Source organism: Serinus canaria, chromosome 22 (assembly GCF_022539315.1).
Source record: "Serinus canaria isolate serCan28SL12 chromosome 22, serCan2020, whole genome shotgun sequence".
NCBI lineage: Eukaryota > Metazoa > Chordata > Aves > Passeriformes > Fringillidae > Serinus > Serinus canaria.
Genome location: NC_066335.1, coordinates 1,514,173 through 1,539,786, shown reverse-complemented (window position 1 = coordinate 1,539,786; position 25,614 = coordinate 1,514,173). Strand labels below are relative to the sequence as shown.

Below are 25,614 nucleotides of genomic sequence, written 5' to 3'. Positions count from 1 at the left end.
TCTAAAACAGGAGAGGTGGGAGAATGTTACCCTGGGAACCACAGGAGAAGGAAATCTTCACTGTACATCTTTTAACTAAGCATTTGCAGATTATCTATGAACTATGCTTAAAGTTAAACAAAAAGAAAAAAAAAAGACCAAAAAACCCAGCTGGATGGAAACTTGGTGAGAGTCAACACACACCAACCTTGTGTTCTGACTGTGACCAATTTATTTCATTCTGATGTAACCCCAAATTTCCACTACAGCACAGAGACCTCCTTCTAGAAAAGGCTGTGAAGTATAGGACATGCAAAATGCAATACAATAGTGGGGAGAGGTTGGATTTTCTTCTGGTTTTTTTGAAACAGATTTAAAATACAGGAAACTGAAATGTGGCACAAACATCACAACTTCCATGCATGCCTTCACGTGTCTTCCTCTGTTGTGCTGGCACACTCTGGACTTCAGCATTGGGTTAAAGTCATTCTTGGGAAGAGCAGGAAGTTCACACTTCTTTAAATTTCAGAGTAATATTAAGGCTGAAATGCATGGGTTACACTTTTCCTTCATCTTCCAGAGCACCACCAGTTGTTTCACTTAAAGCTGAGTTAAGCTTCCAGCTCAAATGCCAGCCCAAGTTTGTGACCTCCAGCAGTGAAATTCTTGCCATCAATCAAGCCTGAGAGTGTCAGCTTTACACCTACAAAAGAAGTCATGAGAAGCATCACACACTGAGACAGATCCCTGTGCAGTGCTGAGCTCACTCATGTGGCTTAGCTGCCACAGGAGCTTGTGTGCACAGACATCCCTGACTTCTGAGTCTGCACAAAGACTTCTGGCTCCTTTGTTCATCTCTTCTGCTCTTTAGACAGCTGAATTAAACCACGGTGTGGTACTCAATGCTGTCTGCTCATCTGCAGTGAGAATTACCTACCAGGTCGGAGGGTATGAGTGTAACCAATTCCAATGAGGCTGGCATTGTTCACTTTGGCCTGCAAGACAAAAATCACAGCATTTATACACTGAATACTTCAGTATTCCAACAGAAGTGTCCCAGTGCCCTGAGAAGGAGATTTTGCATTAATGCTCTCCAGCTGCTTGTAGACCAAGCTCTAGTAGAAGCAAGTTCCAATCTTTTCCTTTTCTCAGGAGTTTCCACCTTAAGCAAAGGGCAGTCCTACACCAATTCTGCCTGCACAGAATGCCATGCTGTTCTTCACTGCCCCCTCTATTATGTCTCTGTATCCTTTAAGGAGCTACTCACTGCAGTCCCTCAGAGCCTGTTCACATCACTCAGGAGGGATTTGCTTTATTCTTCTAATGAGCAAGAAATACATGAATATGCAGTCCCCTTTTTGCATTACTACCTTTTGAGCTCTTTACAACAGCATTTCTCATCTTTAATTTTGCTTCAATGGTCCTGGAACTAATTGTTGTTTTGTTACTTCAGTTCTTAGTGTTAAAACACATGTCAGCTGACTTTCAAGGGTTAACTTGCTGTTCAGAGAGGGCTGTAAGCTCAGCTGAACTTCCACCTTTTAACCATAATATGGTTTTAGATGATGGATTTCAGAATTAAAAGGACACTCCATCCTTTCATTCCCTTTTAAAATATATTTTGCAGCACACTAGCACACTGTTCCAAGCATGCTAGTCAGACCATTTCACTATGGACAAAATTACATTTAGGACTCCTTTTCCCCAGTAATTTCACAAATGTGATGTGTGAGGTCCCAATTTAAATTTGAAGCCATGGTTTGCAATCTATTGAACTTCCCCAGTAACTAGTTCAAGCAACTGCTTCACAACACCAATTTTCAGTATTTAGGGGAGCTTGAAATACTCATTTCTGTCACGGAATTCTTACTGCAACAGAAGTCTTCTCATCCAGTTGGTACTTCCCAGCAATACCAAAACGTGTGTTGTTGCTGCCAGCAGTCCATGCAAGGTTGACTGACGTCTCCACCTTATTAGTAACCTTCTGATAAATAGAGCCACCAAACTCAGTGCCATCGTTCCTGTTTGTGACAGATCCAAGTGTGTCAAGCCTTGCCTTGTTTAGTAACTCCTTGATTAACCCTTCCCCACAACCATTTGATCATTTTCTCCTGAACTGAACCAAGAGATCCAATACTTCCCTGAGCCCAAGCTCACTGTTTCCTAGCTGGAGCTCCCACACTGCTGCTCTTGTATTTTTTTTACACAAAACATATTTTGCTTTGCAGAATGGAACAGGATTTTCCAACAGCCAGAGACCTACAGTTTGAGGTTCTGACAAACCCCAACAACCCACCCAGATAAATCCACTGTGCAGCAACACACAGAGGAGACTTCAGTTATGGGAATGAGAAGACTGAAAACCATGTTTTGCATTACAGCTGTTTAAATCTGCCATCTTCAGAGCATGCCAAGACTACAGCTCTGCAGGGATGACAGCTGGAAACAAACACAATGCTACACCTGCCCTTCTCCTTCATCTTGGCCATTTCTGAGGGAGAAACTTTCTGTCTGATTGAGGGGGAGAGGGTACAGGAGTTTAATTGCAGGCTTATTTGTCTTGTGCCATTACAGAAGCTAAAGCTCACAGCTTTTAATTACAAATTACCAAAAAGGGCCTTTACATCACCATCTTAGATATACAAACCCCAAAATTACTCTGAAAGGTGTCGAGACAGCCAAGAGATGGGAAGTTGTCCCTATTTTAGCTGTAGTGGAAATGAAAACACTGAATATAAATTAATAGGAAACAATTCAGCATCCCTTTCCCTTCACCCACCTTTGACCTAAGGCCATTACTGCTAACCATTCCTACAGTTTGGCTCCTCTGATGTTTTTCTAGGCTCAGGTAATACTTACACATTAGTGTGCAGCTGAAAGTCTTCTGCCTTATATCCCAAGGCAAAGTTACGTTGTGTAACCTTGTACTTGGCTGTATCAAAAGCCATCTGGTAGCCAGCAAGCCAGCCTTCATAGCCCACCACTGCCCAGCCATAAACAGTTGGTCCAGAGAGATCAATGTCTACGCTGCAGCCTACATGGACATAATCTCTTTTGTAGGTGGCCTTCAACTTCCCAGTCTTCTTCCTGCAGAAAGATGCAGTTTTATCCAAAGGAGTGAACAAGATGGAATGATTGCAGTTTTATTTTCTTCCTGCAGAAAGATGCAGTTTTACCCACTGCAGCATACAACTATGTAATGATTGCAGTTTTATTTTCTTCCTGCAGAAAGATGCAGTTATATCCAATGCAGCATACAAGTATCAGTTTTATTTTCTTCCTTCATTCATCCACAGGAATGTACAACTATGTAATGATTGCAGTTTTATTTTCTTCCTGCAGAAAGATGCAGTTTTACCCACTGCAGCATACAACTATGTAATGATTGCAGTTTTATTTTCTTCCTGCAGAAAGATGCAGTTTTACCCACTGCAGCATACAAGTATGTAATGATTGCAGGGTTTTTTTACACAATGAGCACAGTATTTTTAGAAGTTATGGGAAATTCTAGCAGTCTGCAGATAAAGGGAATAGAAAATATTTACCCTGTGTTTGGTACAAATGTAGTGTCAAGAGCCACCTTCAACCCGTCAACCATCTGCAAAGAAAAATACACATCTGCTCAAAAATCAGCTGAAACATCATTTCTTATATTCCACTACCAGAACTCTACATCCTGCCTAAAAAGAAAACAAAATAATGTCTCCCTCATAATTTACAATGAAATCTGAAGATGCTGCATGATGAAAGATTAAAATGGGACCTTTTCTTCCCATAAGGAAGCCCTTTAACAGCACAGACTTTGTAAAAACATCCTGGTTTTACATCTAGGAACTTGACACATCTAGCGCTGACAGCAAGAAAATTATTCACAGAATAATGACAGAAAGAAAACTACTCAAGTCATGTTTCCTTATTCTTCATAGCTCAAAAATCTCTCTCAAGGCACAGTACTTCTTCACAGGCCAAAGCACATCCCCATCTCATTTCCCCCCCTTTGTTTTTAGACAGCACTTTCCATTCTGCAGCACAGGTGAAGGTACAAGCATGAATGGCCCTACATGGCAGATGGCACTACACAATTCTTACCGTCTTTGGCATCATTACCTCATACTTGAGGCATTATAAACCTGTTACTGTCAAAAAGAACTGTGTTTTGGGAGTGCTGCATGCTAGCAACTCTTGGTGTAAGCAGTGCCAAGCTGCTTTCAATTCATCTTTCTCTTCAATCTTACAAAATATATTCAACCTCAGCGCAGCCAAATTTGAGTTCTTATACATTAAAGCATTTAAAATTGAGATCTGTCTTTGGTTTCCCTGCCTGGCTGCAGCAGTGCCAGTTCTGCATAGTTAGGTTCATTCAGCTAGCCAGGGAACCCCAAATCACTGCCTAGCACCCCCCACTCCCAGCCTGTGTGTTCTAAAAATACATGCAGAACTTCTTTTAACACTCCAGATACTTTTGTGCCATTTTCATTCTCCAGTGTTCTCTGTTCATCTCAGCACCATTTCATACCAGTTGTAGAAACATTTCCAAAGAATCTACTCAGTCTTACTTTATTCTCGACACAAATTTCTGTTCCCAATGTGTTATCTGTGTTCCACTTCTGAGTGAATGTAAGTCCATGGCATTTGTCCTTGTATTTGGTCTCTAGACTGCCCGAAGCCTTGCCCGTGTCCGTGTTGGAAGAACCGACTGCAGTGAATTCCTGTCGAGAGCACAAGAGCACAGAATCACAAATCACTCTGACTTGGAGGGAAGCCAGAAGAATCACTGAGTCCAGCTCTTATGAGAATGGCCCACACAGAGATCAAACCCACAGCCTTGGCCTCATTAGCACCATGCATCCATGAGCTAATCACAGGTCCTGAGTTTCAGCAGTCTTTACATTTAATTACATTCACATTTCCCACTTGGCAAGTGCCAGCACTCACACCCTTAGGCCTTCTGACAGAACCCTCAAAATCATCATCCTCCTCTTCCCTATCCCCACATAAAATAATTTCTTTTGTGTCACAAGAAGACACCTTCTGGCACCCCTGTTCTGAATATTTCTTTTATTGAGGTGCACTGATGGAGCCTTGGGACTTGCCTAGCTTGGCAAAAGCCATGTTACACAAAGACCTGACACCTTGACTGACTTCTCATCATGGGACTTTGATTACTTGCTACCTCCATCTCAACTTTACCACACTTTTTCCCAAGCTTATGCATCAAAAAGTCCTTTTTGTGACTTCCACTGCCAAAGTGGCAGTTATTTCAACACTCCACAATTTGCTCTGTACCTTCATGTGACTCTACACCCAGAGATAAAAAGATCCTTGCTTGGGATACAAAGCTGTATATACTCCTGGATACCACATCTATCTTGTTTTCCCTCTTGCTGTTTTTACAGCATTCCTGTTGGACAAAGATTGCAAATGGCTTCACATGCATGGATCACACACAGATCTAGAGCTATGGACACATCAAACTGTACAAGGTGAATAACAACTAAAAACAATTCATCAGTTTACAATTGACTTGGTATGCAGCACAAAAAGCCTTGTCAGACAAAGCAATAAAGAGCCAACGTGTCACAACAGTCACCATTCTTACCAACTGGATAAACATCCAAAGAAAATTGCATGGAAAAGAAAAAGCTCATTTTAGAACTTAATCCAGTTGTTCATGTTCCATCACAATCAGAAGAGAGCATAATTAGCTATTAGCATATTGTTTGAGAATCAAAACTTCCAGCCAGGAAAACTGCCTGTCAAGAGATGTCAGTAAGCAGCAGCAGCCACAGAATGGAGACCACATAACTCCACATGCCCACACATTCCTGGTGCACAATGCAATCACCAAAAGCTCAACTGAGACACAACACAGCAATACAGAAGGAAGGACTTACACCACTTGCACGATGAGAATGCAAGAGAAGGAGGAGCTCAGGCAAATACAGCTACAAAGGAGGCTGAGAAGCAACTCGTCTTACCAATGAGAACAGCACTGAGCTGCAGGTAAGACATGCAGAACTCAGTCAGTGAAAGAAAATATTATCTACTAGATAATGTATGCCTGTGGTTAAAGATCAAAATTATCACACCCATTCCTAGGTTTGCCAGCTGTCCTGTGGAATTGTGAGGAAGCTCCACTTCTCCATCATGAAAATGGGGATCACAGCATATTCTGTTACTAAAGCTTAATTAAGCTCTCAAATTCTGCACTGCAGGACTGTTTTCAGTTTTAATTAAATCTTGAATTTTAAGCACAGTGGAAATGAGTGAAAACACAGATAAGTTAAACTCAGGTGCTTCCTTGTCCCTTGACCTTTTGGATAAAAGTCCCTCTGGACTAAAATTCCTATAAAAACTAGAAACTGCAGGGAAACTCAGCTGCATTCATGAGTAACAATGAGAGCTGTGTAAGGTGAAGAAACTCATGTTGGGGATGTGTCAATGGAACAGGCAGGAAAGTAACAACAAGGAGTATGAAAATTCTTGCATGCCACAGGGAAAAAAGAACTGCTACATCAGCTTCAGACTACAGTAGAAATATCTCAGTCAGCTGTGAGTTTTAAAATGAGAAATGAAAGAGAGAAGCAACACCTGCTAGCAAATTATACTTGTTACCAGTTGAGGAATTTGTCCTTCCATTGCAATGCTGGTGATGTTTCAAGTCCCCAATACTTACCACCCCACTGGAAGACTTGGTCTTCAACTCTAACTTGACCATTCCAAATCCTGAAAATAAAATAGCACACAGCACCTGTTTCATTGAAAGACACAAACAAGGCTTCTTTCCAACACACCCACTGACCTGAAACAGTTCTTATGTTTAAACAGTTGTTGAAAATATTGAGGGTTATGAGGATTATGAGAAGAATGAATGAACTCAGAGTAAGTTGCCTCATAATTTACAGTCATAACAGACACCAACCATCAAGTACCTCCACCTTCTGCAGCCACCTGCACTCTGGCACCCATCAATACTCTTCTGATTTGCTTAGTTGACATTTTATTCCTGATTTCAGGGCAGGATGTTTTTCTCATCCTCTACTCCAAAACAAATGTTTCAACTCACTTCAATCAGTGCCATACACAGAAGTATTACTGCTTTCTTCCTTTCTGTCTGCTCTGAATCTAGGGAAATACCTGGCCCTTGCACTAAGTAGAAAAGATTGAAGTAACTGACTCTCAACCAGGGAACTTGAGTTGGTTTTCAGCCAAGTGTGAACTCCAGGGTGGGAGAGACCAGAGCACAGTGCATTTTAGAACTCAGATTAAAAAAAATCAACACTTTCTAGTACTGTTTCCAGAAAAGGGACAAATGCAAATACTGTGGAAATATCTGCACTCCATCTTTAACAATGGGCTGTTCTGATTAACATAAAGGCCACTCTTCCTCAGGAACTGTTTTCTGCCACATATGGTCTCCTACAGCAATCTACGTCAGTATCCCTGATTTGATGACTCTAAATAGAAAAATCAGAAGGTAAAAAAAGGAGGCAGCATTTTCTGAGACTGTATTAAGGTCAAACTTGTAATCTTCCCCTCAAACTCTCTGCCACTGCAGTACTGTCAGAACTCAAGTGCAAGGTTCAGAACCAGAGGGGCTAGATGGGTATGAGGGAATCTCTGTGTTCTTACAGGCATTTTCAAGAGGCCTAAGGAAAAAACATGAAAGCTGATCAAACCATCCTCATCTTACTTACCATATCCCTTGTTGAAAATATCCCTGGCAGACTTTCCCAACTCACAGTATGACGGTGGGACAGCCATTGGATCTGAAACACACAGCAAGCTGTGAGAATCTTAGCTCCAACAGCATAAAATCTAACCTGTATCCAAAGCATTGATAAACATCTGGGATTAGTAGTCTCTGAGAAGGTCACCAACACAGAACTGTCACATCTTTGGAGAATGTTCATTAAGTCATCCTTGCATCGCTGTTGCTCTGTCCCAAACCAGCTTAGAGTCAGAGAATTTCTAAAGCCAATCCATTATTTAGAATCCCTGAACCCCCCAGCTATCCCATTCCACTACACAGGCTGGCCTCACAGTCCTGCTCTGCAAAGAGAACTCACGGGAGCCTTCCTGCTGTTCTGCTAATGAGGGAACACTGCTTGTGTGATGGGACCTCAAGGGGCAAACAACACTTAACAATTCCAAGGGAAAGCAGGCATCACTTCCATCTGCACTTGTGACTTCATAGAAAGCTTCTTCAGAGATGGGAAAAATATCAAAGAGATTTCTGCAGATGGTGCAGTGGCCATACATCAGTGAGTATTTCTGCACTGTGCACACAAAACCTAAATGTGCTAATGGGGTACATTTCCTAATATTGTCACAGCTACATGGGAGAACAGAGCTCAGAAAGATGGGCATGTAACACTGCAGTGTAGATGGTACTTTTATTAGTTACCACAATTTAGGGATTTTGCATCAGAAGACCCGCAATAAAGAATGAGGCAAATTCTGCCCCAGTGGAAAATGAGTCTTCCTCTTCTAAAATAAGTTGGCATAAATGTAAAGGCACACCTGCTCCAGAAGAGAAAAGGTAGAAAAGATGCTCCTTTCATTTGATTTTAAGGACAACTCTTTGCCATTCCTACTGCTGATGCAGTTGTTCTTTTTTTTGTCTGCAACACCCAACATCAGAAATCCTAAATGTCACCTTTTTGGATGACAATCTCTTGTGTTTACACCTCATTTTAACAAGGCTGTTGAGACATCTGGAAAATTGTAAGCCTGTTCACTCTCTTTACACTATGGAGCTATAACTTGTGTGTTCTATATGTTTAAAAATGTGTGTTAAATTTTATGCAAGCATTTAAACAGAGATTCTCGAGGTTAGCCCATATTGAAACACATGAATTCTTTGCTAACAACAAGCAGCTCTACTTGCACAACAAATTTGTCCAGAAGAACTGAGCTCGGTGTCACAACTCTCAACGTTAAATTTGAATTAACCAGATGCAGTGGCAACAGGTGACGAAACACAGTGTGAAGCGGGAAAAGGAACCCAAGGAAAAGGAACCCGGTTTGTGGAATAAATGCAAAAAAACCAAAGCCAACAAACCAAAAAAACAAACAGAAAACCCCCGCACCAAAGAATCCTCGCACAAGCCATGACAACAACCGTGCGGCCGGTTTGACGTTTCCTGAGGGATGCGCCGGGGCCTCGCCCGCCAGCACCGCCACGCACCTTTGGCGGCGGAGCCGGAGGGGCGGCGGCTGCGCGGCCCCGGGAGCGCGAGCGCCGCCCCCGCCGCGCCGCTGCCCGCGTTACGCAACGGGTAACGGAGCGGGCGCGCTCCGCGCCGCTTCTTCTCCCGGCCGAAACGCCTCGCTCGCTCGCAGCCGCCTCATAAGTTCGTGCCTCCCGGCCGAGATAGCGGAGCAACTAGCAAGAGCCCCGGCGGCGCGGTCTCAGAGAGACAGAGAGCCGGCCTCGCGTCCCGGGGCCGCCCCGTCGGCAGCACGCGGGCCTGCGGGTGAGGAATTGCCGCCGGAGCGAGCGGCCGGCGCCCCCTCGGGCCTCCGGTCCGGCCCCCGCCGCGGCAAGGTGACTCGGGGGACGCCCGCCTCCGCCTCGGTGAGGCGCAGAGGACAGCAGCGGGCAGCGGGCGGACAGCGCCGCGAGGCCCGGCCCCACCCGGCCCGGCCCGGCCCTGAGCCCCGCCGCGGCCCCGGCGCTACCTGCCGCCCGCGCTGCCTCCGGTACGGCTCTCGGCGCCCCCACGGCCGCATGCGCGGCGCCAGCGCTACGCACGCGCCCAGGCTCCGGCCCCGCCCACCCGGGCTCGGCGGCTCCGCCCCGCCCAGTGCGCGCGGCCGAGGCGCGGCGGGAGCGCGCCCGGTGTCCCGGCGGGGCCGAGCTGCGCTTCGAGGGCCGGCATTCAGTGCCCTGCCCCGGGCAGCCTGTCTGAGCCGCTGGGAGACTCCAGCGGGCACTAAAGGCCCTCTGCACCCACTGTGAAAAATGAGTGTTTTATGATTGGCTTTCCACAAATATCACAATGAATATTTTATGTGTTAGAAAGTGATGCTGTATTAATTTTCTCAAGTAGTGTGTTAAATATAGTTTTAGGTTAGAACACAATGTAAAAATAGAAACTGTGCTATGTAAGATACTTTTTTCTAAAGAAAGGACTCACGCCAGACAGCAGCCACGGGACATCTGAATCTTTCAGAGAAAGAGAATTTATTGCTCCCTTATCAGAAGAAACAAACTTCTTCCTGCCTTGCTCAGCCCTGGAGATGCCATCAGGATCAAGGAAGGAGCTGGCACTGCCCAGACAGAATCCTGTGTGTGAATGGAATTGATGCCCCATGCATGAGGTGTAGGAATGTGCAACAGGCTGTTGCTTTTAAGGGTTAATCCTTGTTAATGTGGGGCCTTTTTCAGGTTTATGTACCTGTAACTTTGTTTATATTGTCTCATTTTGTCCTAATGCAAATTGTCCAAATTATTATTACTCTAATTATGTTGTTATTTTTATAGCCATTTTATTATCATTAAACATTAAAAATTTTAAAAACCAAGCGATTGGTGTTTTTCACACCCACCTTATCATTGTCAGCCCCGTTTGGAACTTCTGCACAAACCCCTTAGGGCCACTACAGCCCTGAATGCTGAGATACAGGGAGTGGGGAGAGAAAGGAGAGGGGAAAAAGAAAAAAGACACAAAGTATATTTATATAATTCACAATAAACAAGCAAGCTCTCTCAGAAGCCCTTTTCTTTCTTTGCAGTGTTATGGAGAGAGACTGCAAAGCCACAAACTCTGTGTCAAGGCCAAAGACAAAGGAGTTTTCTGGTGCTCCTGTTGAAGGTGATGGAGAAGGCATCAGGGCAATGCTGTGTGCTGCCCAGGACACACTGGTGAACGTGGTAAATGTGTTACTGCTTTTTGATCTTCTAAAATTACAGTGAATAAAATAATAAACACCACCACACATTCATGATGGGATATTCAATTTGTTTATTCCTATTGATAACTGAAGAAAATACTCAATATATCAGCTATGTATTTTTACAATGAGGCATCAAATTACTTTACATAGCACCAAGTCAACTTTGAGTTTTCTTACATAGCACTACTTGCATTAGCCCTGGGGAACATTCCCAGAAAATAATTAAAATTCCTAACAAGAAAAATGGAAGGAAATCAATGGGTAAGTAAGAGCATCAGCCTTTCATCTCCATTACTAAGATTGATCAACTCTCCTTGTATAAGAACAAGTTGAAAATGGAATTGTTGAGCAATTAAGTGAGATGAAATAAGTAACAGGATTCAAAAGCAGCAGCATACATTCCATGCTGATGCTCTGTAACTCATGGAAGCTAGCAGTTACTACTTTGGAAATGTTTAAGTTAAACAACAGAATCCCTGTCCCAAACACAACCAGTAATGCATCCCTGAAGAGACCTCATCTCCCATCCAAAATACTCATTGCCTTTCCCAGCATTTAAAGGGGAGGTGTAAAATAAGATTTGGCAGGTTTGCATTTAAAAAAGGGCAGATTGAATCTACAGGAGTGGTAGCAATGCATCAATAGGGAGGTGTAAAATAAGATTTGATAGGTTTTAATATAAAAAAGGGCAGATTGAATCTACAGGAGTGGTAGCAATGCATCAATAGGGAGGTGTAAAATAAGATTTGATAGGTTTTAATATAAAAAAGGGCAGATTGAATCTACAGGAGTGGTAGCAATGCATCAATTAATCAGGCCAAGCTGCAATCAATAGCACCAAACGTGCAGTAACAAAACTCACAGCTCACATGCACCTTAGCATACAGTAGCCCACACTGAAGATTGGAGAATTAAGTACACAGCTCTTCATGAGCTTCAGCACTGCACCAAGACACTGCACACAGGTGAGAGGAGACACAGAGAGTAGTTGAAAATGGTGTTTTTAGGGTACTTCATGATACAGCCTGGGCTTTTTCATTCTGGGGTCTACATATATGTAAGATACAAAGAGAGATGCCCCATCCCAGAAATATCCAAGGTCAGGCTGGACTGGGCTCTGAGCAATCTTCTCTAGTCAAAGATGGCCCTGCTCATGGCAGGGGGACTGGACTATGTGACATTTAGGGGTCCCTTCCACCCAAATGATTCTGTGACTATATGAAAATGCAATCTCACAGGATTTATCTTCACAACACATTCTGTTCTGCTCAAGTGCCATGGGCTTGCTTTAGACATCAGTAATACAGAGTTTTTCAAGTAATATTCAAAGTCAGACTGTGCACTCTCACATCTTTGTAGGAAGCCATGAAAACACCTCTGTGGGCTACAAACCCAGCCAGAAATTTGTTATTCACTCCGATCCTTTGGCTCTCGGTATTTCCACTGGATGTAGTCAAAAATGTCTTTTTCACATTCCACTGGCAAGGCCTCTCCAGCAACTCCTGCAAGCAAATGACACAGGATATTTGGAAGGTGGAAAAGGCTGCACCATTCAGAAATGCCAAATGCATGGCAAGGTTAAGACAAAACTGCTGTAGGTGAAAAACCTGAAGAACCCACCCAGAGCAGCCTCCCCACCCTCTGCAAGGTTTTCACAGCGTTTACAGACTGATTCTTATTAGTGTCCAAGGAAATAAGGCAAAGAATTAACTTTGGGGGCATGTGGTTATGCAGTTAAATCAATTTATAATTAATAAATCAATTTATAATTGTGTGTGGATGCATATAATCACCTCTGCTCCACAGCAAAGCAACTGAAGGACATAAAAAGAAAAGGAAACCAAATATGTGCTGTGCACAGCACAGAACAAAAAAATCTTGAAGTCACTAAGACTTTAAGTAGATTAGGAGGCCCACAGAGGTCACCTTGTGTGAGCAGGCTGCCCCTTCTTGCTGTACTGGTGCCCAATATCCCAAAGGACACTGTGAAAAACCCCACCAACTCCAGCATTTATCAGAAATATCCCTAAAAATAGGAAGGAGATCACACAAAGTGCACAAGTAGAAAGAATTCTCTGTGCAAAACCTCGGACTGACCAGTAACACCCAGGCGCCGGATTGAGTACTCGTTGATGGTGAAGCCCATCTCCAGGGCATGAGCTCTCATGTTCTTATTGAAGATATCACTGCCTGTGAAGTACAGCACCCCACAGTAATACTGATCTTTGGGGATAAGCCTGCAGTAAAAAGCAGAAGGGATGACTTAGAACAAATATACAACGAAGAAGTAACAAGCCATTTAAATTTTTAAAAATTTTTAAAATTTTTTTTTTAATTTTTAAATTTTTTTAAATTTTGTAAATTTTTTAAATTAAAAAAATAATTTTTTAATTTTTAACAATTTTTAATTTTTAAAATTTTTTAATTTTTAAAATTTTTTTTAATTTTTAAATTTTTTAAATTTTTTTTAAAAATTAATTTTTTAATTTTTAAAATTTTTTAACATTTTTTTAATTTTTAAATTTTTTTAAATTTTTAAAAATTTTTCAATTTTTTAATTTCAAAAATTTTTACAATTTTTAAAATTCTTTTACTTTTTAAAACTTTTTTACAAAATTTTTAATTTTTTTAAACTTTTAAATTTTTTTTGAAATTTTACAAATTCTTTTAATTTTTAAAACTTTTTAAATTTGAAATTTTTACAAATTTTTAATTTTTTTTATTTTTAAAAAAATTTAATTTTTAAAATTTTTTAAATTTTTTTTAAAATTCAGCAGTTCAGACACGTGTAGGTTTACTTTGTATTCATGTGTCTGCATTCTGCAACTCCAAACGTTTAATTTTCCCACAAGGCAGATGAAAAGTGAAAGGAACTGCACTTCAAAGAAAGGTTCAGCATATCTCCCCTCACCCAGAAGTTCCTGGTGTTCAGCCAGTGCCTGGTTATGGTGTTTGCACTCCTGCTGGGAACCAGTGCCAAAGCAGGATGATAAAACAGCACAATTCTGATATTCTATCCTGATTTGAAGCACAGCATTATTGCTGATAACCTGCTGTAACTGCTGGCAGCTGTCCAGTGGCTGCCACACTGCAGAGGCATCAGAACCCTTGTAAATGCCATGCTCTGAACGTGGAAGAGAGATTGGAATGAAAACCTTGATGCCAATGCCGACTCTGTGGCAGAGAGCTGACCTGGGGGTGATGCAGGTACCTGATATCGATTCTGCGATGTGGAAAAGCTGTTCCATCCTCCTGATCTGGCAGCTGGCACACACCCTGCCAGGAAATAAGGCAGCAGACAAATCCACATGAAATGAAACAGCTCTGAGAACCATCTTCAGCTCCTCACCCCTGAACAACCTCTCAACAACCCTCAGCCATCCTGGAAAGCAGAGTTAAATCCCTGCTGAAGTGAATAAATGTTTTACTAGAACAGCCAGGTATCAGGATACAGTGAATCACTATTTGACACTGTTGGGAGAACTGTTGTTCAGTGCAGCATGTAACTGCTTTTTAAACCTTTATTGCACCAGGAAGGATCCTCATTTCCCTGTCATGATTATCAGGCTTTTCAGGATGCACAAATATCAGCAGGTTAAGAAAAGGAAAAAAGCCCTGCACTGTCAGCATGGGATCTAAAAATTAAAGTTTTTGGAATTCATTACTTGCTTTAGGCATCCCACATAATCTCTATTATATCCCAAGTCTAGCAGCTTATCCATTAAATCTGTTCTGCAGCAAAACTGCCACAAAAGGAGACAAAAGTATTTTTATATATTAGACAGAATCAGGTAAACACAGCTCTGAGATCAAAGCTAAATGTTCCAGGCTCCTGAGGACACAATTCCAGGAGTGGTGCAGCTGAAGAAGTGAGGCTGTGCTGAGCTTCCAGGACACAGCTGACATTTCCTGATGAAGGTTATGTCAGCAGGGCTCAGAAATGCACAAATATCTGATAATTTTCTAAAATCTCACCACAAGGTAATCCCTCAGAGCTCCCTGCAGGAAATTCTTATGAGGTGCAAGCAGAATTAAAATAACCAACACACATCACCCCCAGCTCCAGCAGCACAAGCAATGGGATTCATGCTAACTTCTGTCAGGAAAAGTAATCCCTCCCCAACATCCCTCACCACAAAAAAGCTCTTACCATGAATTTGGTGTCACCTTTAGACAGCATATCTGTGATAAAGTGGACTTTTTCCAGCTGCTCTACAACCTGATGCAAAAGTTTTGACTAGGAACAATGGTAACAAAGAAAAAGAAATTACTTCACAAATAACAAGGATAGATAGAGGCTCCTATAAATACAGGACATCATCATGATTATGTGTACTATTCTACATGAAATTTAACCCAAACTGAAAAAAATGTAACAAAAATACTGGGAAAAAGCGAATAAAGTTACATTTGGGCAAGAAAAAAACAATTTCCACCAACACCCCCACGTGAGATCACCTTTAGCTGGAAATGACAAATTTAATTCAGCTTTTAAACAATGAATCTATAGAAGGAACACAAGAAAAAAACAAAAGCAGTGTTTTTAACACTAGTTCAGAGTTAGGCCCAAAGGATTGCAAGGGCAGCAGGAGTTTCTTATCATCTCAATGATTATGGCCACATAAAGAAACAGTCAGTCTACCTTTAATCCAGCTGGTTTTACAGTTCTGCATTATTTAAGCACAGGAATTCAAGGGGGTGGGGGAATATGTGTGACAGGAAGAGCAAGGAGAGAAGGGTAAAATTAAACTCATTGATTTGTTCTGCAAGAGAAACACAACCCAATCCACAGACCTGAGGAGTAATTGTAACTCCTCAAAAGGAACAGGGCAATCCAAGAGAAAAGTTCAATATGACCACAAAAAGCTGCACTGCAAGTGTGAGAGGATATGCAGTGCACAGGTGTGATCTGTGGCACCTGAGAAAAGCACCTGTTTGGATGATTCTGATGTGAAACTGGGGTGGGTCAGGAGAACATCCATGTCACCACTTGACTCTGCACCTAGGCACGAAAGAAGCAGAGAAAAATCCTTCTGTGTGAGGCAAAGCAGACTAATGTTGCTGGACAGACATCTTACCTCTTGTAAATATGTTTTTCTAGCAGGGAATGGTCACTTTTAGAGATATTACAAGTAAAAGATTCTTGTTCTTTCATCAAAAGTTTATATTCTTCATATATAAGAAAATAGCCAAGAATTTCTTGCTTACTCTACAGCAATGAAGCACAAATGCTGTCCATGTAAAACCACAGCAAACAATTCATGTTAAAAGATGAATTCCCCCCTCTTTGTGGGGGAAGGATGGAGAAGGATTTATGTGGGTGTCTTATCACTGAACTGGCTATGCGTTTCTAGCAGGGAATGGTCACTTTTAGAAATATTAGCAAAACAAAAAATAATCTTAAAGTAAAAGATTCTTGTTCTTTCATCAAAAGTTTATATCCTCCATACATAAGAAAATAGCCAAGAATTTCTTGCTTACTCCACAGCAATGAAGCACAAATGCTGTCCATGTAAAAACAAAGCAAACAATTCATGTTAAAAGATGAATTTCCCCCTCTTTGTGGGGGAAGGATGGAGAAGCAAAGATTTATGTGGGTGTCTCATCACTGAACTGGCCAGTCAAGACAACTCTAACAGGAAAAGGCCAGGTTCCAGCATGGTCTGTCAAGAAGAACAACACACATGGAACTGGCCTTGCTTGTTATCCCAAAATAAAGAGAACAAGATCAGAGTACCAACCTCGCCTGAAACTGCCACAGACTGTAGCAATGTAGCTTGGGTCCAGTTTCTTTACCTCTTTGAGCACAATTTCCTATGTAAAAAGGAAAGAAGTGTCTTTAGAGGTGGTCAGACATTCACTGGCCATCAGTAATCACATTCTTAACAATGAGGTTTTTACCTGCATTTGCAGCATTTCTTCCCTCGGGATTCTTTTCTCAAAATCTTCAAAGTACCTGCAAATATAAAAACAGAAATATCTGAGAGAGTGGTAGGGGCAGCATGTCAGAGGAAACAATATTAACTTACACTGCTGTCCCATCACAAAAATCTCCTGACTCTTAGAAAACATCTTGCAAGGTGACAGTAAAAACCCACAACTGTGAGTTTGACAATGCTCAGGACATGCTTTCAGTATTTCCACTGCTGTGAGCTGGGAGAATTATTACCAACCAACCAACTGCTTCATGTTTGCACAGCCCTCTGAAAAGACAAAACCTTCCTGCCAGGACTCAGCCCTCCTGAGCAGGAGGAACAGGTCCCCATCCAGGGTCAGAGTTAGGAGCTAAATGGAATCTCTCCACTCAGATACAGCTCCAGATAGATTTGCCTTCCACTGTAAAACTCAAACTGTCAGCATGCTGCTTGATTGTAGAGAAAAAGAGGGCAAGTGAAAGATCTCTTGGCTTTATCTGGTTCACTTGCAGCTTCTGACAAGCACAGCTAGAGTTCTCCCAAAAGTACCACACCAAAGAGACACTCCACACACAGCACTGAAGCTGATGATACTGAGGGACAAGCAGACATTCTCAAGTTCAGACATGCACAGGTCACCTTGCTCACAGCACATAAAAAACCAGCCTGGGCCACTTCTGTGCAGATTGTGAAGAAACAACTCCACAAGCTCACTGAAGTTTCTCCATCAGCTGACTGGGGAAGTCACCTGGTATTAAATTCCCTCTGAAAGGACACCAAGCCTTCCAACCCAAAACCAGAAGCTGTAAATAACTGCTGAAAAGCATGTAGAGCACAGAGAGGAGAGAACCCTTCTCAGCCTGTGTAACCTTCTACAACAGCCTGGTGTCTGAAGGACTCATTAGAAACACCAAGCACCTGCACCCAAGAAAGCTTACTTCAGCCCAATTCGCTGGTGATGGGTCAGCTTGTGCTCAATTCTCCTTAGATCTAGGAAAAAAAACCAAACAAAATAATTAAATGAGGATTAAACACCTTACAGTAAGTTTCCACCAATGCAAAGCTGATGCATGTAAAGAATACATAAGGAGAATACAACCTCAAATTTCAAATCACCTACACAGCAGCTGACAGGATGACCACAAGTGCACAGAGCACTTCCAACAAGATTTAACACAGCACCAAAGAGCCAAAATCCTTGTTACCTCCTCTGTAACCTGCACATACTTTACTTTGTATGAAAATATATGTATGAAATATCTATATATATGAATATATGTATGAAATGCCCTGTGTACTACCTTTAGCATCTCACACACCCTCAAAGCCCAGGGCATATTCCACCACGGTGGAACAGACAGCTTGACAGAAAATAGGATTACTGGAGAGTGAAACAAGGCCTGAAATTCACACTTACCTTCTAAAGTCTTAATTCCTTCCTCAACAAACTTCCTGGCAGCAGCAGGGCTGCAAAGAGACAAGGCACAGCAAGGATCTTAAAACACTGAGCAGGAAGTTAGAATTATTTATAACTGGGGGTTGTTAAGGGCTGAGACTGAGGCTGCTTTTGATGCTTACATCTTTTCAGCACACTCATTTTCATTTTCAGTTTATGCTTTTGATCAGAAGCTTGGCCTGCACATTTTTTAGCATTGCTGTAACTATACAGTGATGTATAATTGTAAGACATTTTAAAAAGTCACAGCAAATAGGCAATATTGCTTCAAACAGTAATACCAAACGCATGATAATATTGCAGCAGAGTTCTCATGGGGTTTTTTTATTTTTATTTTTTATTTGTTTTTGTTTCGTTGCCTCCTTCAAGGCTCTGCTTCCCCCTTTATGAAAACCCTGAGGCCAGAGTCTCACTTCCACGGTTCCACTGTTGACCCACATCTCTCTCCTTCCCCTCTCAGGAAGCTTCCAGCTTCCACTCCTCCACCACAAAGTCTGTAATTCATCATTCCACACCCTTTTGTGTCATTCAATCCCATAATCACAACCCCAGTGTGCCTCTGTGGGCATTACACCAGCAGCTCAGGCTCATTCTCTTCATGAGGTGCAATCACCCAAATTCTGCTCATGAGTTTATCAAATGAACAGGAGAAGGGGGGAAAAAAAAGCCCTCAAAACACCCCAAGAAACTTTTACCCAATGCCAGTGACTCGTGTCAGGAAATTGATAGAAGCACTTGTATCATCTTGCCGAATCTACAAAAACAAAACAGTGCAATGAACAAACACAAAAAATAAAGAAACCTTAAGAAGATAAAACAGCTCAGCCAGAGTCTGGTTTGGAGGTTCACTAAAATCACTACAAAACAGCACCAAGGGCAGAATGGCCTTACAATAATCAATAATGCCACGTGTAAGGGGTCTGGAAATGGCCCCTTACATATTTTAATAAATAGGCAGTTTTGAGGCTTTGGCTGAGCTTCTCAATCCTTGATTTCTACTTACCTTACACTCCTCTGTTCACCAGACCCAAGACTCTCCAGGGATAACAACAGGAATGTGCAGAGCAATCAGGCTACTTTACAAGTCATCAAGAAAAGCAGGAATTGAGAAATACAGAACAGGAGGAAGACACCCACCTTTTCCAATTTCCGTAGTTTTCCAGTGGATAAGAACTCATCTATCTTTTCAGCTATTTTAGCACCCACTCCATCCTAAATATTGTGGGGTAAGTACAAACAAGTTAACTTAAAAATCACTTAAAGCCATTATATGTGGGAAACAAAGAAAACTCCCCAGAATTTAGAGTCCAAAAAGAACTACAGGGCACCCAAGACCACAGTAAAATATTGGACCATTAAAGAGCACAAGAATTCAAGGGTACAACATAAATGCCCTAAACCCTGTAATGCAAGGGCTTTATCAAGTTTATACAGCAAAGAGTTTGAGCAAAGGCTTTGATCCTTACTGCTCAAGACCTCTGAATTAACAAAGGAGGAAGAGAGCAAAGGGGAAAGACACTTTTACAGGCAGAGGCTCAGATGGGATGCCCAGATCCAGCTCTGAAACCCCCCCAGAGGCCACACCTCGTCCATATCCCCAAACTCTGACTCAGGTACGGGAGAGAGGTGCTGGGAGAAGAGGGGCTGCCCCCCATCCCTCCCAGGAACCCCGGGTACCTCATCCCCACTACTCAGGAACCCCGGGTACCTCACCCATCCCTCCCAGGAACCCCGGGCACCTCACCCATCCCTCCCAGGAACCCCCAATGCCTCATCCCCGCTCCCCAGGAACCCTGGGTACCTCATCCCTGCTCTGCAGGAACTTTCCCGGGCACCTCACCCCCGCTCCCCAGGACCCCCCAGCACCTCATCCCCGCTCCAGCTGCCCCCAGGCTCCCCAGGACCCCCCAGCACCTCATCCCCGCTCCCCAGGAACTCCCAGCATCTCATCCCTCAGGAACCTTCCCGGGCACTTCATCCCCGCTCCCCAACACCTCATCCCCGCTCCCCAGGACCCCCCAGCACCTCATCCCTGCTCCAGCTGCCCCCACGCTCCCAGGACCCCCCAGCACCTCATCCCCGCTCCCCAGGACCCCCCAGCACCTCATCCCTGCTCCAGCTGCCCCCACGCTCCCAGGACCCCCCAACACCTCATCCCCGCTCCCCAGGAACCTTCCCCAGCACCTCATCCCCACTCCCCAGCACCTCATCCCCGCTCCCCAGCACCTCATCCCCGTTCCCCAGGACCCCCCATCCCCGCTCCAGCTGCCCCCACGCCCCCCAGGACCCCCCATCCCCGCCCCGCAGCCCCAGCACCTCCCTCCGGCAGCCGGCACACGAACACCCACCAGCTTCTTGGCTTCAGCCCCGCTCTGGATCTTGCTGGGATACCGAGAAATGACCGAGGCCGCTTTCCTGCGGAGCGGGGCCGATCAGAGCCCGGACGGGCAGGGCCCGGCCCGGGGGGGCGGCAGGGGACGGTACCTGTAGGCGTTGTACTTGTGGATGGCCCGGTTCACGTTGCGCTCGTAGTTGGCCAGCTCTGCGGGAGAACGCCGTGAGGGCGGCCGGGCCGCGGCCCTCCCCAGCCCCGGAACGCACCGAGCGCGCACACCTACCGGTGAGGAAGTCGGTGATGCCCTCGTTGGGGCTCTCCTGGGGAGCTTTGCGCTTGCTCATGGTCGGTACCGGCACGGAACGGCGGTCGGGGCAGCGATGGCAGGGAGGCGATGCCGGCAGTGGCGTCACGGAGCGTCCGGTCCGGGCCGGGCCGCGGGCGGGGCGCGGGCGGCGGGGGCGCGGCAAGGCCGGGGGCGGCTCCGCATCGCCCTCGTGTGAAGCGCCACTGTGTGGGTTTGCTGGGCGTGTTTTGCTGTGTTGATTTGCACGGCTGTATTAGCATTTTCATAATATAATAAATGTGGTCGTGTAGTTAAAAAGGTAATTTTTGTAGTTAAAGTAGAAGCTATGCTTCTATTTTACACTATAGTAAACATACACTATGTAAGCGTACACTATATGTATGTAAACATAGTAAACATGCACTATTTTACACTATAGCAAACATGCACTATTTTACACTCTAGTAAACATACGTTATGCAAAGTGCTTGTGAGTGTTTGCTGTGTGTGTTTTGCTGTGTTGACTAGTAGGGCTGTATTAGCATTTTCATAATATAATAAATGTGGTCGTGTAAAAAGGTAAAGTTAAAAAGGTAATTTTTGTAGTTAAAATACTCTATGTAAACATGCACTATTTTACACTATAGCAAACACACTATTTTACACTCTAGTAAACATACATTATGCAAAGTACGTGTGTATGTTTACTATGTTAATTTTGCTGTGTTGATTAGCATTTTCATAATATAATAAATGTGGTCGTGTAGTTAAAAAGGTAACTTCTGTAGTTAAAATAGAAGCTGTGCTTCTAAAATAGAAGCTATGCTTCTATTTTACACTATAGTAAACATATTCTATGTAAACATACACTATAGTAAACATACACTATTTTACACCATAGTAAACATGCACTATTTTACACTATAGCAAACACACACTATTTTACACTACAGCAAACATACATTATGCAAAGTGCATGTGTATGTTTACTATATGTATTTTGCTGTGTTGATTAGTAGGGCTGTATTAGCATTTTCATAACATAATAAATGTGGTCGTGTAAAAAGGTAAAGTTAAAAAGGTAAACTTTGTAGTTAAAATACTCTATGTAAACATGCACTATTTTACACTATAGCAAACACACTATTTTATACTCTAGTAAACATACATTATGCAAAGTACATGTGTATGTTTACTATGTGTATTTTGCTGTGTTGATTGGTAGGGCTGTATTAGCATTTTAATAATATAATAAATGTGGTCGTGTAGTTAAAAAGGTAATTTTTGTAGTTAAAATAGAAGCTATGCCAAGGCTGCTTTTGCTCCTAGGGTTAGGGTTAGGATTTCTAAAGCACAAAGCCCAGAGCTCCAGGCACACTGCAGCTGCAGAGGGAACACAAAATTCCTACAACTTGCCTCCCACCATAGCTTCAGGAGAGTCCTCAGCTGTTACCTCTGAGGAGATTTTTCTTTTTCTACCCCAGACGTCTTTGTGTGTGCTCTGACCCTGGAATAATTCTTTGTTTTGCTTCCCTCTCAAATTGCTTTAAGGTTCCCCTCATTCTCTCAAATGACTTTAAATCACTGGGTTTGATGTCTAGTTTATCTTCCCAAAATGTTACACCTCTGACTGGGTCAAATTCCCTCCTTAATCCTCTTGGCATCTCTGATCACTGAAGGCTGGAGTTAGATAAACTCTCCCAAAGAGCTTTTGACATCTTTCAAGAGGCAGATGAATGCCATCCAAGATCCATCATGCTTTCCTGGGTGTCAGAAAGGTTTTGCTATTAAAGATGAAGGAGGTTTGAGGTCACTTCAAATCACAATATTGCTGACTTTATAAGCCAATTTTATCCTGTCATCTGGTGTTTTGTGTTCCAGTTGTTTCAGAGGAGTCTACAGCATTCATGAATTCACTGGGGTTTAAGCACTGAGTGATTCCTTAAATGTCTCCAAAGTCAAGCCATTTATCTTTTCCACTGTATTTTATTGTCTGTGTTTTCCCTGACTTACAAACCTCCAGCACAACACTGAGTTCTGCTTGCTTTAAGAGCTGGTGCCTCACAACGGGATCCTGAAGAAAGAAACCCTTGGGTAATGAAACCCCTCCATTGAAATACTATTTTAAACAAAAAGGAAAAAAAAGAAAAATGTAGAGGTCAAAACACAGTTTCAGAAGATTATTGTCGATTATTTCTCAGACTCAACACTGAGCTTTCCAAGCCCAAATCCTGATTTATGTAATGCAAGCCTCAAAACTGGGGAGAAGAGCATTACTTTTAAATCCCCAAAGCCCACATTTGGCAGACCAAAGAGTTGATTTGAGGTCCAAACCCACTCTCTGGGACTACAACACCACACTCATAAGCTCCAAGGCTTATGATTTTAAAGCTCAAAGCCTCATTTAGAGGGCCCTGAGCATCATTTTTCAAAAGTCTGATGTGGAATAGTGGTGGGACTGTGATGTCACACAGAGCCTGTGACACAGCAGGACAAGAGGGGCCAAAGGGTGGTGGGTTCTGCACTCTGGAGAGAGCCCTGAGGGTGAACATCCTCACCACTGAGGGTGAACATCCTCACCACTGAGGGCATGGCTGCTGACAGTGGTGTGAGCCCAGCCCAGATGGATTTCTGGGGTGGGAGGGAGTTCGTGTCCATGATGCCCAGCATCACCCCCACAGGTACAGGAGCATTGCTGCAGGAGCTGCCCTCTCAGGGCTGCAGGGAAAATCAGCCCTGACCCCTGTGGAGCTGGGGACAGCAGTGACACACACCCCAGAGGTGCTGGAAGGCTGAGAGGCAGCAGAAACACAGCATGACCTGGTATCTCCTTGTTTTCCAGAGCGAAAAGCTGTCTGGGATGCGGTGGCCAGCAACATCCAACAGCAGCTGCTGCTGCACAAGGTGGAACAACACCCTGGGACAATGCCAACGTCCCTTTTTGCCCTCCCAGAAGAGCAGTGAGGAGTTCCCATGGCCTGCAGTTCCTCTTGCCCTCCTCAGAATGCAGGAAGCCCACCCCAAAATGCCCTGCTGAGGGACAAACGGAGCTTGTGCAGGAGTGGTGTCACCTCTGGCAGCTGGCATTGTCACTGGAGACTGGGGCTGTGCTCAAGCTGCCTCCGTCTGACTCCAGCATGGGTTTTTTGGTGGGAAAAGGGAAAAAAGAGGCCCCAGCATCTCCTCCCCAGGGCTGTCCCCACTGTCCTGACCTCTGAGCAGTGGGAGTTGGCAGAGTTTGGTCAAAGGCACCATCCCTTGATGGAATCATCCTCAGCTCTTCTCTCTGTCCAGTTCTCACCCTTTGGGCCTTTCCCTCCTGCTCCAGGGGATCCGAATTCCCACCCTTGGCTCCTTTGATGTGGTCCACACAGAGACCGTGGTGGGGAACAAGACTGTGGTCCTGCAGAGGCCAGTGTTCCACCTGGCCAGGAATCTTGGAGGAGGTCAAAACCTGGAAAAGAAGGATGACCTGGCTGGTAAGACAGAGGATTTAACCCTGCAGGCCCAGGGTGGAGCAGGATATCACACCACATCTCTAAAAGCATCTCTTGAGAGATGCCTTTGGCCAAGCCCTGGGGAAGCTCCTCCATCCCCCTCCTGTGGTTTTCCAGGGGGGAAGCAGCTGGAGCCTCTGAAATATGCCAAGGTGGCCTCAGAGGCCTCTGTGTCCCGGAGAGAAGTGGAGTGCTGCATCCTTGGCACCATGTCCCTGCTCTACCACTGCCTGGAGAAGGGCGTGAGCGTCGCCTTTGTCCTCAGGGATGTGGGTGTGCTCCTCATCGAAGGCAGCGTGGTGCTAATGAGATTCTACCTGGACTTCCTGGAGAAAGTGAATGGGGAGAGGATCCAGGACAGGGCTACGCTCAAGGTGAGCCTTTTGTGTCCCCCCTGCTTGGGCAGACCCAGAGCAGTTCCCCAGCACAGCTGGCACGTGGACACCAGGATGTGGCCAGGGGCTCTGGCCAGGCAGGAGCAGGATTCCACCTGCTCTACCTGCCCTGAACTCCTCCTCTCCTGAGTGCCTTGGTCACACTGAGGGTGTGCTGGCACCTTCCCATTTCTGTGCTGCAGGCTCTCCAGCAGCTGGGCATGGTGGTTTCCCGGGATGTGCCCATTGCTTCCCTGAGCTTCACCGGCCGTGTCCTCATCTTCCCCAAGTGAGTCAAACACCCTGGCAGCTTTGGCCTCTGGAGGGATCTGGAAGAAGTTTCTCCTCATGACCACAACAGTCCTGCAGAGCACTGACTCTCATTTGTCAGTCCTGAGGGGACAGAGGCAGTATTCTAGGCAACCCTCATTTCCCCATCATGGCCAGGAATCCTTTCCTGAGTGACTTTATTTCCCAGGACAGTCCTTGGGGTTGGGGCACAATTGCTTTGGGAGCACAGTGGCCTTTACCCTACTGCCAAAGTCACCTGTGGGCAGGTGATGGTGGCAAAGGGCCAGAGCTGGTGGGGACATGGGTCAGGATTGTGTTGTCTCTTTTTTCTCCAGCTTTGGACAGACATTTCCATCCACATCACTGCCCAGGGATCATCTCAAGGACTTTGGATTTGTTCCTGGAGAGGACAAGAGGAACAAAATAGGTTTGCCCCCCATAAGACAAGGCATGGAAGGTAAAGCAGCTCCCTGCTTGTTTCCATAGCACGGGCGACTGGAGGCTGTGATCTGATGGGAGAGTCCCCAGCCCTGATTGTCACAAGGATCTGATGTGCCAAGCCTTGGTGCCAGCTCTTTG

General features: G+C 44.2%; 3 protein-coding genes and 2 long non-coding RNA genes across 9 annotated transcripts; 2 read left to right on the top strand and 3 right to left on the bottom strand.

Annotated features, from left to right (window-relative positions):
- Window positions 1-188: 188 nt before the first annotated feature.
- On the bottom strand, window positions 189-9,771 carry VDAC3 (voltage dependent anion channel 3). 3 transcript variants are annotated; one of them, XM_030232705.2, is made up of 9 exons: window positions 9,664-9,771; window positions 7,677-7,748; window positions 6,656-6,705; window positions 4,536-4,688; window positions 3,525-3,577; window positions 2,839-3,066; window positions 1,850-2,000; window positions 917-974; window positions 189-682 (listed from the first exon to the last, which is right to left on the bottom strand). In XM_030232705.2, exons 2-9 carry the CDS (start codon window positions 7,741-7,743, stop codon window positions 591-593), a joined length of 852 nt encoding a protein of 283 aa, XP_030088565.1. In that variant the 5' UTR covers window positions 7,744-7,748; window positions 9,664-9,771; the 3' UTR covers window positions 189-590. The 3 variants fall into 3 exon arrangements, with proteins under 3 accessions (XP_030088565.1, XP_050838776.1, XP_050838777.1); XM_050982819.1 differs by lacking the exon at window positions 9,664-9,771 and adding an exon at window positions 9,170-9,309; XM_050982820.1 differs by lacking the exon at window positions 9,664-9,771 and adding an exon at window positions 9,072-9,207.
- Window positions 9,310-10,929, top strand: LOC108963214 (uncharacterized). Its single transcript, XR_003945263.2, has 2 exons — window positions 9,310-9,458; window positions 10,720-10,929. It is a non-coding gene; the product is annotated as an uncharacterized LOC108963214 (long non-coding RNA).
- Window positions 10,926-21,028, bottom strand: POLB (DNA polymerase beta). 2 transcript variants are annotated; one of them, XM_009097670.4, is made up of 14 exons: window positions 20,871-21,028; window positions 20,737-20,794; window positions 20,601-20,667; window positions 19,390-19,464; window positions 18,948-19,006; window positions 18,214-18,263; window positions 17,735-17,786; window positions 16,783-16,837; window positions 16,623-16,695; window positions 15,813-15,883; window positions 15,032-15,118; window positions 14,093-14,157; window positions 12,979-13,118; window positions 10,926-12,383 (listed from the first exon to the last, which is right to left on the bottom strand). In XM_009097670.4, the coding sequence occupies exons 1-14, from the start codon at window positions 20,929-20,931 to the stop codon at window positions 12,289-12,291; spliced, it is 1,008 nt and encodes a 335-aa protein (XP_009095918.1). In that variant the 5' UTR covers window positions 20,932-21,028; the 3' UTR covers window positions 10,926-12,288. The 2 variants fall into 2 exon arrangements, with proteins under 2 accessions (XP_009095918.1, XP_050838775.1); XM_050982818.1 differs by having other exon boundaries at window positions 20,601-20,634.
- LOC127060364 (uncharacterized) lies at window positions 19,472-20,445 on the bottom strand. 2 transcript variants are annotated; one of them, XR_007779326.1, is made up of 3 exons: window positions 20,325-20,445; window positions 19,992-20,087; window positions 19,472-19,960 (listed from the first exon to the last, which is right to left on the bottom strand). It is a non-coding gene; the product is annotated as an uncharacterized LOC127060364 (long non-coding RNA). The 2 variants fall into 2 exon arrangements; XR_007779327.1 differs by lacking the exon at window positions 20,325-20,445 and adding an exon at window positions 20,247-20,309.
- Window positions 21,029-23,463: 2,435 nt separating the features above from the next.
- On the top strand, window positions 23,464-25,037 carry CCDC81 (coiled-coil domain containing 81). Its single transcript, XM_050982755.1, has 5 exons — window positions 23,464-23,554; window positions 23,671-23,777; window positions 24,202-24,352; window positions 24,488-24,744; window positions 24,948-25,037. The coding sequence occupies exons 1-5, from the start codon at window positions 23,464-23,466 to the stop codon at window positions 25,035-25,037; spliced, it is 696 nt and encodes a 231-aa protein (XP_050838712.1).
- The last annotated feature ends 577 nt before the right edge of the window (window positions 25,038-25,614 follow it).